This window comes from Bombus pyrosoma, linkage group LG7, assembly GCF_014825855.1.
Source record: "Bombus pyrosoma isolate SC7728 linkage group LG7, ASM1482585v1, whole genome shotgun sequence".
Lineage (NCBI taxonomy): Eukaryota > Metazoa > Arthropoda > Insecta > Hymenoptera > Apidae > Bombus > Bombus pyrosoma.
In genome coordinates this window covers 16,606,850-16,618,898 of record NC_057776.1, presented here as the reverse complement: position 1 = coordinate 16,618,898, position 12,049 = coordinate 16,606,850, and the positions used below count along the sequence as shown (strand labels likewise).

Below are 12,049 nucleotides of genomic sequence, written 5' to 3'. Positions count from 1 at the left end.
GTTTGAATCGAATCTCGCGAATTTCTCCACAAAGTTTACCCCGTAAACTATAACGTGGAACGAGAATGATATCGACAAACGCGTAGAAAGAATATTTGATGTTTTCGGGAAGTTTTAGCTGGGGCGATTTTTAAGCGTAAAGAGAGAAAGAATCGGTTAGATTGTTAAAAAAAAAGATCTTATATTTGTAAGAGGACAGGGTTAACAATCGAGTCGTTCAATCAATAGGTTCTTTCTCTTTGAAAGCTACTATTCCGGCCATAAAAAACATGGAAATTCGATCAACGTTTCAGCACCGCGTCCAGAGTATCGACGAAGCTCTAAAGAGATAACCAAGCACACGTATCGAGAAACGATGATCCTGGTGGTCCTCTAATCGAGAGTAATTACCACTTTCAGCGATCCATCCGACGTAGCGATACCACTCAATACCCATGACATTCCACACTCACAGTAAAAAAAAATTATTCACGAAATGAAGCGAAAAAAAAAAAGAAAAAAGCCAAAAAAAAAGTATACCATACATACATACGTATTTAGATACTGTAACGAGAATGATAAGAATAATAACTTAACGATCAGTGAACAAAAAAAAAAAAAGCCATAGTCACCCCATCGTGTAACTTGTCCGCGGCCGGAAACGGCCGACTCAGTCTGACTAACCTTCGATTTCAGGTCCTCCTGTCGAGGTGGGCGTCACCATGTACGTCTTGAGTATCAGCTCGCTATCCGAAGTGAAAATGGTACTATACCTCTAGGTCTTACTCAGTCATTAACGCTGAAAATCGATTACTAATCATTTCGATCGTTCGATTAAAACATCCCCCACCCCATTTGCCCGAGCAACCACTTCTCTTTTTAGTGCCCGTGTATTTGAAACGACGATTGCCGTCAATCGTTACAGCCACGATCTTTCATGTACATATACCGACACACGATGCACAGATACACGAAACGAATAAACACCCACGTATATGAATACGAACACACAGCCACACAATAAAAGGAATTGCTCTTTGAAACGTAACACGAAACAACGGACGTACGAATGCACACTCGCAGACACTTACATTGGATGCATGCACGCGCACAGGAATGCATAGATTCTCCCTGAAACTCTCCGTCTTTCGTTTCCTTGTCGCTGGCATAACGTTCACCAAAACGTTCGACCATACTCTCTGCTCACATCTTTCTTTCACGTGTTCGTGGAACCTGGAAATACTTCGATGATTCGAAACGGGCCGAAATATTCCAGCGAATATCGAAAGACGAAGATCGAGCCGCGCTTCGAAGTTTTAAATACAATTTTCCGGATTGGTTCTCCGATTGGAAATCGCCCTATCGTGCAATAACGTCGTAGCCGTGATCGATCAAGCTGCGAGACGTGCAAGAGATAATCGATTAATTGCAGTCCGACCAGAGGAAATTCGTAGGTTTAATCTGGTTCTATCGCAGAGGGAAAAGGAGGAGTCGAGTCCCCGAGGTCTCGGATAGGGCGAACCATCCGTCGCCCATTCGTTCGCTCAACCGCTCGCTCGTTCGTACGTGTCGAAGGCCGATTGGCGCTCTGTCGATGAAATTAGTTCGGTTGCCGTGCACAGAACCGCATCGCCTCGAGCTGTGTGCTCCTTTGATCTACTCTACGTTTCGTGAGAACGCTTGGAACCGCCGCGACAATCGTGTAACACGATTACGATCAGACGATCGTTGTTCAAGCGCGTCTTCCAACCGGCTCGATGTCCAATTCCTTGACACGATGCACCGAAACGCCAATCGACGCTAAGAAATTCTAATTACAGACCTCGAGGTCGTTTTATTTAATTTGCATCGGCACGAAAGTTCTCGTTTGTACGATATATAGAACGATAGGTGAATCGATTTCTACGAAAAAATTAAAATTAGCTATCCGCTTCTTTTATCGAAATAAATATTTCCGCTTCCAAATAGGATTTTTTCTCGCATATTTTCTTATTAGGTTTGCCAAGCAAAACCTGGCAGATAGTTGTTAAGCTTACGTTCGTCCTTTTTTTTTTAACCGTTATTTACTTCCCCGAATTTTTTCTTTCTTTTTTTTTTCTTTTTTAATTCGTTTGTTCCATACACCGAGACTCGTGTTGATTTTATCATACTGAGAAACTAAAATACATAACGGCAGAATTGTTGCGTTTTCCCCAGTTTGCAAACAATCGAGTATCATTCTCGTTCGTCCGGTTCGAATTGCAGTACCAGAGTAAACAAGGTACGATACAAATTTAACTAGCCTTTCATGTTTAAACAATCGAGCCATATTCTGATTTTTACGATTAATGCAAACAAGTACAACCCAAGCAGAATAATGTACGCGATAAATAGAATCAAGTAGTACAGGTAAACGATTCGAATTACGGCCATGGCTTACCACCGCAACTTCGTTAATGACGAGGCGAACCTAACCTTTCTTTATGGTCAAGAGGTGTGATCAGCTTGATACTGTGCATTAAGTCAGCCTGGTTACCATAGTAGCGACTCGTGTTAATGTTGGAATAATTGTGCGCGTGCATGGAACACGCCGACACACGAAATACACGAAACACTCTCGTGGCAAGAAGTCACGAATAGAAACACGACAGAAACACCGAACCAAAAATGGACAAAGTACTATTTCGCGTGTGTGAAACGATGAAAGTGCTCGCAATCACCAAGTAGGCTACACTCAGAAAAAAAGAAAAGGATCGAATTCTAATCGTAGATAGAAGTCGGCTCGTGATACCTAGTAGTCTGGGCCCGTGAATCGTAGTCCGGTTGGATGGTTTGTATCTGTATTACACGCATAGTTTCTAGAAGGCACAGAACGTTCTATCTTTTTTTTCTCACTCTTCCTTCTCGTCGAATCTCTGGTGACCAATTTGTCAGTACTATACTGTTTTTTGCATACATATATACACATTCTAAACGGCCTGAATCGTTCTGATCTTACGTTTTTCCGAGTGTAGACCAAGTTATTACTCACTGTCTCCTGCTTGTTACTTTTTTAGCCTTTAAGCTGTCTGAAGCGTGGTCTGCTCTTGTAAGGAAATGACAAAAAAAAAAAAATTTCGAACGAACACTTTTGTTTCCTCTCTATGTAGAAGAATAGTATCTTGTTCAATTTTGGATATATATATATTATATATATATAAATATATTACATACGCACGAACCGTCCCGTTTAGACCATTTTTTAGACGCTAGCTGCTATGCCGCGGTTGCTAAGATGGGCTGCCCGCCTGCCACCACTTACAATTATTATTATTCTATATTTTATTCCACCCGATTAAACCCCTGTTGCCCCCCTTTTGCCCCCCAGCCGCCGCCGCCGCCGCCCGCCCGCCCGCCCGCCCCCCCTCGAAAACCCCGCCCATCACCACCGTTCACCATCACACTTTCTACCTTCACCCCCTGTGTCTGACACCGCACGTATCACACGTTCGTTCTCAAACACGAAAGACCCCGATTTTTCCACGTCTCGAACGACGTCCACATGTCCGTCCGATAGCTGATTTGTCAAAGCAAAGAATAAGTTAAGAGAAAAGACAAAAAGAATAAGAGGAAAGAGATGCAAAGAGATAATATATAGCTATTACAATAACACGCGACTAAGATTCGTCCGGGATCGACGATCGCAGTGACAATGACAGCGAATGTTTACGAGTATCGTTCGTTTCTTAACTCGAGGGTCAAAGACGAGTAAAAGAGACAGCGAAAGGAAAGAGACGAACGATAGAGTTATAACTGGAAAATAGTTAAATAACGAACTTTGAAGGTCTGAAATGAGAAGGAATCGACATATCGCTCGGGGGGATGGACAGGTAAACGACAGGATTAAAACGATGGAGACAAAGAGAGAAAGAAAGACAACAACCGGAGATAAAAACAGTACCGGATACGTCCAAGATATACGAAGTAGAGACACGCGTGTAGCTGGCGCGATATAATTAGAGTGACTCGGTTAATAACACCGCAAAACAAGAAACGGAAAATGTATAAAAGGAAAGAGTAACGAGAATAAACCAAAAAAAAAAAGAGAGAAGTGACAAAAGAGTATAAAAGGAAATAAAACAAAAGACGATAGTCGAGCAAGGTAAAGTCACCTTGCTTAACACGTGACTGTGATGGGTGTGTATATATATATATATATAATAAGGATAATATATATATATATAACGAGTCAAGTGTGTGTGAATAATTCTTCTAGCTTGGAAAACAACGTGGCCGACGAGTGCTGTTGATTTGGTTCCGTGCAGGGTGCGAGCTCTCTTCGACTTGTACGCTTGCATTGTACCCCTAATTCGCGATTTTTTCGCGCTAACGTTTGTCCTAGAGCAGTTGGTATTATCATATCGATAGTCAAATATTGTTCGAATCTTTGTAAATAATATTCAACGACTATTCTATTCTATTCTATTCTAAAGGGAATGTCTCTACTTTGAGCATTAAACGAATCTATTCTATTCGCTTTTTTCATCTTCCGTGAATCAGGGGTAAGACACGAACTTAACCGTTATCTACGTACAATGTACCTGTCACATGTACGGTAACTTAGAAACTAGCGGATAATCAGAGCGACCAAGGCCGGATGGTTTTGTTGATTGCAGGTCCACCAGTGGAGGTTGGCGTCACCATGTATGTCCTCAGCATCAGCTCCGTGTCCGAAGTGTTGATGGTACAGTTTGCATTCTCAAACTCATACAGAACTCACATCGACAGCCGTTCGTTCATTTCTTTCTGACCCTTCCTCTTCGTTCGTGCGTGTACCGACGCGTGTACCCCCTTTTCTTTCACACTGTTCATGGAAAACTCGACTATTCACCGTGAGAGCGATCGCGGCGAATTGAATCGTCGCACATACGATACGATCCATCGATCGTACCTCCACGCAAACGATCAATCGGGGTCGATCGATCGTATCGAGCCACGCGATACCAAACGCGTCGTCCGAACGAACCAGCTTTTCGAGCGCGTCGTTCATCCAACTATGCCGCTTGTTTCCGATTGTTTGTTTCACGATTATCCGATCCGCATGTGTGTACGTGTGTACAAACGTTCTCGCGCAAATATCAATACGCTCGCGTTCCACGTGAAATTCAACGAAAGAACAACACGGGACAACGCGAGACGGATTAATAAATATTCGTCCGTGAATATTCATCGTTCGTTAGCATTGTTCGGATCCGGTCGCAAAATCTTAGTGTTCACCGATTGGAACCGATGTCGCGTAAAGTTAGTCGTATAGAATGAGATCGGTCGCGACGCATATACACCTGTATCTATACGTCTCTGTTCGCGTACACAGAAGCCTAAACCGAAGTATTTCATACACGCATCGAAATCTCGAGGAATTCTCGACGGGTGACTGGAGAAACGTGCACCAAGAGACACATAGGCATCGCGGCTCGCGATATTTATGTTGGCAGCAAGGGGCATATTGGCACGTACACGTACACATTTGCATACAGATGCATATACTGTCTACCACTCACACGAAACAGAGACACACATAGAGAAAAGGAGAGATACATACCGTACATACATACGTATAAAAACATACGTACACACACTCACACACCCTACACGGATGGCCTACTAACCTACGTTTTTATAGCTCGTCACAGCTGTTTGGTTGGCTGAACTGTTACAAGGGAACCTTGCTACGTTCCACAGTCTTCGCAAGATATATTCTTGTCTACTTCGTTTATGGTTTATGGTTGACTCGTTTAATTCGATTTGCGATGTTCTTGTTGCATGGCCCTACCCGCAGTGCTCGAATCAGCGACGAGAGCTCGATCAGCAACGAAAACCAGCCGCGAACAATGGGAAACATATAGCACTCTCGGACAAAAAAGTCAGAAAAATACGTTCCACTATACACGCCAATCTGCTCTAACGCTTTTTACGGTTCTCTCGCGCAATATCGTTTTCTACCAATTCGTTTTATCGCTTAGAAAGGATTTACGAATCGAAGGGTAAAAGCAAACGAACGATATACTGCAGGTTATCCGTTCGAGTGGCAAAAAACGTCGCGTTCAATAAACATCCGCGACGTTATCAAAATTTTCGCGAATTTTTCCTCGTCTCTAAGCCGAGAGTTTAAGTACGATTGCTCTGAGCGAGGTTGAAAAGCGAACGAATCGCGATTCGAGTACTGCAGGCCGCACATACGTTGAGGCACGCATATATACGCGTAGATTTACACGTATTTTTGCAATTTCTAGATGTATACGTATATAAGCGTGTATACAGCGTTACGTATGGTATATATATCTATATATATATTTTCTTTCTCAATATTTAAGATACGTACATAGCGTAATCATATAACGTATTGTGTATTGCGTATACTCCTGTAGTATTCAAAAGGTATCTGTTCCGGTGTCTGCAATCAGTTTCAAACTGGCACGAAACTGGATCCATTTCCGTCCGCCGCAGTTTCAGGCTCGATACTTTTTTCCATCTTTATCGATCGATATCGAAACTTCGATTTGTGGATTATACTTTTTGTCAGTTTTGTTTAATCGTGACGTATGGACAAATGACAAATACTACAGAAAAGCGAAGAATAAAGTTTTGCAAGTTGCGGACGATATAATCTCCCGGTTTGTCGGACGAACTCGTAAATCAAAAAGAGAGTCATCGATGCTCGATCGTGATCCAGAATGCGAGTTTGGAGCTGAATGTACGAGACTGGACCCCAGGTGTTGAGCCCTGTGCGGAAACCAAATCAAGTCGACACTGTCACCTGGGACGTGACTCGCGATTTTTATACCCGTTGGCGAGCCTCCACTGTATATTCCTTTTTGCCCGACCCTCTTTCCCCTTATCCGTCGGTTCTTCCGTTCTCAAGACTTCCTTCGTACCAATTTAAGCAAGGAGTGCAGTCCATCGTCGGTGATCGTCTAATCGGAAACTTGTTCCCTCTTCGGAAACTCGTCGAAGAACTGCCAAAGTAGCCAATTTTCCTATCAATTTTCCCTCCTTTATATTTCTCACCCGTTTAAGGCGCATCAGTGAGAAATTTCGCGCCGAACGATGCTGCACGAAGGCTCCTTCTTTCCTCGCCCTTTACTCTCGTAGATTCTGGACATCGCGTTTGTCAGACGGACGTCTCGGGTACCACGACGGAGACACGCAAAGAGGAGCGGAAATAGTGGCAAAAGAGAGAGTCCGTGAAACAATCGAACGAGAAACACCATGTTCCTGAATTCCTGCTTCCTTCTGGCCAGCCGACGAACGCATAGAATATCAAAAAAAAAAAAAAAAAAAAAAAAAAAAAAAAAAAAAAAAAAAAAAAAAAAAAAAAAAAAAAAAAAGAAAAGAGTATATAGCTTGTGCAACGTTGCGACTACGAATCGAAACTATACGAAATAATGTGTCTATAGATATCTATACATATATATATATTTCACATATATATATTTATATTATATTATGGATATAATACGACACCTATATTGAGCTGTATCATTGTCAGTGTGTGCAGTACGCTTCTGGTAGCTATGAATCACTATGATGCCGTACACATTCTAATTATTATTAATATTCAAGTATGTGTGTGCGTGCGCTTGTACAATCATACACGTGCACATGTTAATATCCACGCAGGTGTATCGCATCGAGATTATGTGCACGCGTACACACAGACTGGCCACTCGTCGAGGCGCAGAAAGCACAATGTGAAATACACGTTGAGCCAACCAGTGTTCTCGTACGAGCCTCTCTTGCCTTCCATCATTCGTCGCACACACTCTGCTGTTGCGTTTTTCCTTCGTTCTCTTCTTTTTTCCGTTCTTTTCTTCGTCTCTTTTCTTTTTTCTTCGGTTTCGATTCGCTTGCAAGCTTCTGCTTTTGAAACTGCTTCTTTCTATGTATGTAACAGCTTCGTTACATAGCCGCTAGTTGTTTCGTACTCCTCGTTCTTGTCCTTCTTTTCTATCTCGATGTTCGTAGGCAAACGCTTACCTGCGCTACTTGCCTGCCCGCGAACTCTCTTCTCTTGCCAAGGAAAAGTTGCGAAGTGTCCTTAGAAACACTCGACAAAGCGCGACGCGACCGTTCTTTGCATCGTTACGATGCTACTCGAAGAACGTGATTCCGAATTATATAGCACTGTGCCAGTCGAGAACGAAATATTTCTTGTAGACGTAACGCGGTCGGACAGGATCAACGAGGTCTTGAAGAATACGCGGAAGATACATTTCCCGCACACATTGTTCGATAACTTTAGGACGAACAGTTAAACGGTTCGAAGATTCGTAAAATCGATGGGTAACGAGCGTCAAAATGCATAATACGACAAATTAGACGTCCAGTGCGCATCACGACACGACTGCACTGCGCCTGGAGGAACGCCAAACGAAGCAAAGCTCGCTGCCATGACAACTTCCGCCCGAAGTGACATCAACACCACATTACAACGGAGTTACTTTCGAGCCCACTTTAATTAAACTTGCATTCACGGATTCGCGTTCGCATCAGAAACTACTTATGACCACTAGATAGACAATACCCAATTAATATAACAACCAGCAACTTTGCGCGCGTTCAATCGCGAAAGACGCAATATCATTTGAAACTGAAGACTCGTTGAAAAGTAGACGATGCCAGATATCGAAACGTAGCATACGTTGTTGCGATCGAGCACCACTTCAAGGATCCACTTTCCACGGAAATGAAAAAACCTCGTGTGTACAATTGCAAAAAGTTGTTTACATGTTAAACATTGCATACATATTGTTCATTGAAAATTTTCTCGTATTTACATCACGGTTCGCTGTTCCGTAAGATAATCTAATATCGATACGTTGTTCTATCGCTTGGAAACTTACGATTTATATTTAATATGTTATAAATGATGACGATGACTACGTACCACGTTTTAATTTTATATTGTATGCGTGCATAGTATTAATTTAGAAAGTAAAAAAAAGTGATTTAGTTCGTTGACTTGGTAAGTAAATAAATAAGTAGCAAAAAGTAGAGCTCCCATGCTCGATAAACAGGGTCGTTCGACTAATATCAAACGAAACAGTACGGTGGAATGGACTTCTCTATTTATTCCATTTTTATTATTTTCGTCTCCCAACTCCATCCTTGAAGCGGTATCCAAGCATCGCAATAGCATAAATCCGCACATTTATCCGGCATAAAACTTTCCGCGCTTGAAAACGTCACAAAAATATCGCGGCAACGTATACAGCGTCGATGACGGCGGTAAGCGTCGCCTCGGGTTGAAATCTTTCCAACATAGCTAGAGTGAATGTCAGCCGTTATTGGAGCTGTAAAATGTCCAAGTTCGTTCCTAAAGTTTCCTGAATTTCTCTCTCTCTCTCTCTCTCTCTCTCCCTCTCTCTCCCTCTATCTATCTATCTATCTATCTCTCTATCTTTCTATCTATATCTACCTATCTGCCTATCTACCTATCTGTCTATCCTCTATCTCTCTCTCAGTCTCTCCTCCCTTCCAACAAAATTTCACACCTATAACGGTTGCGAAAATTTCAGTGCAACGTTTGTAATAGTCGTAAACGTCTCGATAAAGTGTACAACGGGACAAGAGAACGCGAATCTACGAATTTATGGCGACAATTGTTATTTTATCGGTTGCACGATCCCGCAATTTTTTTCCTCTCCCTTTGTCACTGAACTCGTATCCTAAATCAAAACTTTCCCGACAATTTTTTCCTGCACGCATAAAAGTCATTTTCACATCCTCACAAACGAACCAATTACGAAATAAAGTAGAAAGGTGTCTACACGCGTGCATCGCACGCGTATAAACGCGTCCAGCGAAATAACGGAAACATCGCCTCGAACAAACTGGACTACATAATCGGAACACCGTGTTTATGCAACATGCGATTATTATCTCACGTGCAAGGTGTACGGCGCAAACGCACGTAAAAGATGTTTCATTCCACGCTCAATTGTGTACGGCATTTTTGGTGCACTTCGGCAACTGACGATTTAACGAAGGGAAATCTTCGACACGAAAATAATTCAACATAAGTATTGATATACTGATCCGGAAGTTGATCAGAATTTCGTTATATCCGTTACGAGTAAGAATCTAATCGATCTCAAGGATATATCATATTTCGAAGACGATCGTTATATTGGACCGAGTGTTGAAACAAAATGATATAATTAATCAAATTTCACACTAAAGTTCCAACAACTTTCAGATCCTGCTGCATATCGTTGCTACTGTTATCAAGTTCGAAGTTCGATTAGACATAAGTATTTATAATTAGACTTAAGATTCTCTCTTCGCAAGTACGGTATAGGCAATGCATGTTGCTTCGATAGCGTTTCGTAGCATGCTTGCACGTACTAATAGTGTTGCCCAAGTAATAATAGTCTATATATGGAATACATATAATCACCATATACACGGTCCATGCACCTTACCGCTTTCGCGTGTACACACGAATTACCCTCGCGTCGTGGAACTCCCCAACTGAGATCGACCACGTCGACAGGGATCGGATGCGAGTGAACCGTATACCGAGCGATACAGCTCGGCTTCAACCTGTATAATTTCCATTTCTATAGAATTATCTTATCGTCGAAACTTCGAAATAAGTGTCGAAATTTCAGGAACAGAGTACGACGTGTAGCCAGTAATTGACCGTTCACGCTCAAAGATCTCAAATTATTAAAAAGTACTTGGTATACAGTGGCGGACAAAAGGAAGTTTACAAAATAAGAAATATAGCATATATTTTACAAAATGAATTGGTATTTAACAAGAGCAACGAATAAATATAATTCGTGGTGAAAGACGTTTAGTATAAGGTTTATTAAAATTCATAGTGCATCAATTTTAAACCTTCCTTTGTCCGCCACTGTATTTAAATCGTTACAATTAAAAACAAAAGTTTTTTTTTTGCAGCTTCGTGTTTCTTGTGTTTTAAGAATCTCGGGATATTTGAGTTCCAAAAATCTTTAATCCTTCAAAATTTAAAAATTGCTGGAAGACTTTTAACTTACTAAACGGGATGCAAATGTGATTTATAGCACGATCGATATACGCCTTACTTGTCTGTAATAAGTGAACTTTTAATAGCGTCTTCGTTAAATGGTGAAACTTTAACCGTGTTTAAATGTGTTCCCTTGTAATTACGTCTCAATAATAATAGACTAATCGAGAAACTTTGATCTCGAATAATAAATCTAGCCATCGGAATCGGCTGATTACGCTCCAACTATTCGCACGGCCACTTAAACTTTCTTCTTGGAACAAATTACTCGCCTCGTAAGTGGAAATGTACGACGAATAGCACGCTACAACGTTTGATGAATTCACGATGGACTCGCGCGAAATCACTTTTTTTTCCCTTCTCTCCGCCAGATGAATCGAACCAAGTAATCAAAGTTTAACGGAAGAACCTTGAATATTTCAAGAAGCGTAACTCCTTTCCGTGAGAATCTATTCCTAGTCCCCTTAAATTACGGTATTTACGTTCGACGGACGTCTATTAAAACGGCGGTACCTTTAAATATTAAATCTATTCACTCTGCGAACCGCTTCACATAAAATCGCGCTCATTCAATCGCGCCCCGATTTCTTCGTCATGCGTAAAATTTTTGATTGAGCGTTTCACGATCTTCCGTTCACTTGAACTCGAATAACCAACCCGTGAAATCATTTGTTGCGAGTGAAAATCGTTCAATTTTATGCGATGTTTTAACCGCTCTCTGGATCCGATGCATTTGTGCAGAAATTGTATATAAATATACGTTGGTTAATACCATCGGCAAATATAACATCAACTATCGAATACGAAACTATAGCTTCGTGATAGAGAGAAAATAAAAATAATGTCATTTCGATTCCAAAATTAAAACGTACGACGGTAAAAATTTTCGCTGGACAACTTGCGACAAGTTTCACGAAAGACTGGTGTCTTGGCTTGCCTTAGCTGCCAGCGTGAGATCAGAACAAAACACTGAAGGAGAGCCTCGATAAGGTTACGCGAGTGTTCAAGTAGGCGATTTAACGCGTTACGATAACCACGACACGTGGTAACCAGTAC

The 12,049-nt window shown here is 41.6% G+C and overlaps 2 protein-coding genes across 15 annotated transcripts in view; one reads left to right on the top strand and one right to left on the bottom strand.

The window, feature by feature from the left end:
- Positions 1-12,049, top strand: part of LOC122569385 (gamma-aminobutyric acid receptor subunit beta) — a 93,323-nt gene that overhangs the window by 54,702 nt on the left and 26,572 nt on the right. For 8 of the 14 annotated variants that reach the window (XR_006317436.1, XM_043730361.1, XM_043730358.1 and 5 more), the window contains exon 3: positions 676-743. Coding sequence is in view for 13 of the 14 variants with exons in the window: in XM_043730361.1 (XP_043586296.1) it covers positions 676-743 (68 nt within the window). In the remaining variant the exon portion in view is untranslated. Of the gene's footprint in view, positions 1-675; positions 744-4,613; positions 4,682-12,049 lie in introns of all 14 variants that reach the window. The other 6 variants (XM_043730362.1, XM_043730359.1, XM_043730356.1 and 3 more) reach the window with 1 other exon arrangement.
- Positions 7,450-12,049, bottom strand: part of LOC122569396 — an 84,363-nt gene continuing 79,763 nt past the window's right edge. Inside the window, exon 3 of the mRNA XM_043730382.1 lies at positions 7,450-10,542. Coding sequence (XP_043586317.1) covers positions 10,344-10,542 — 199 coding nt within the window. The 3' untranslated portion in view covers positions 7,450-10,343. The remainder of the gene's footprint in view (positions 10,543-12,049) is intronic.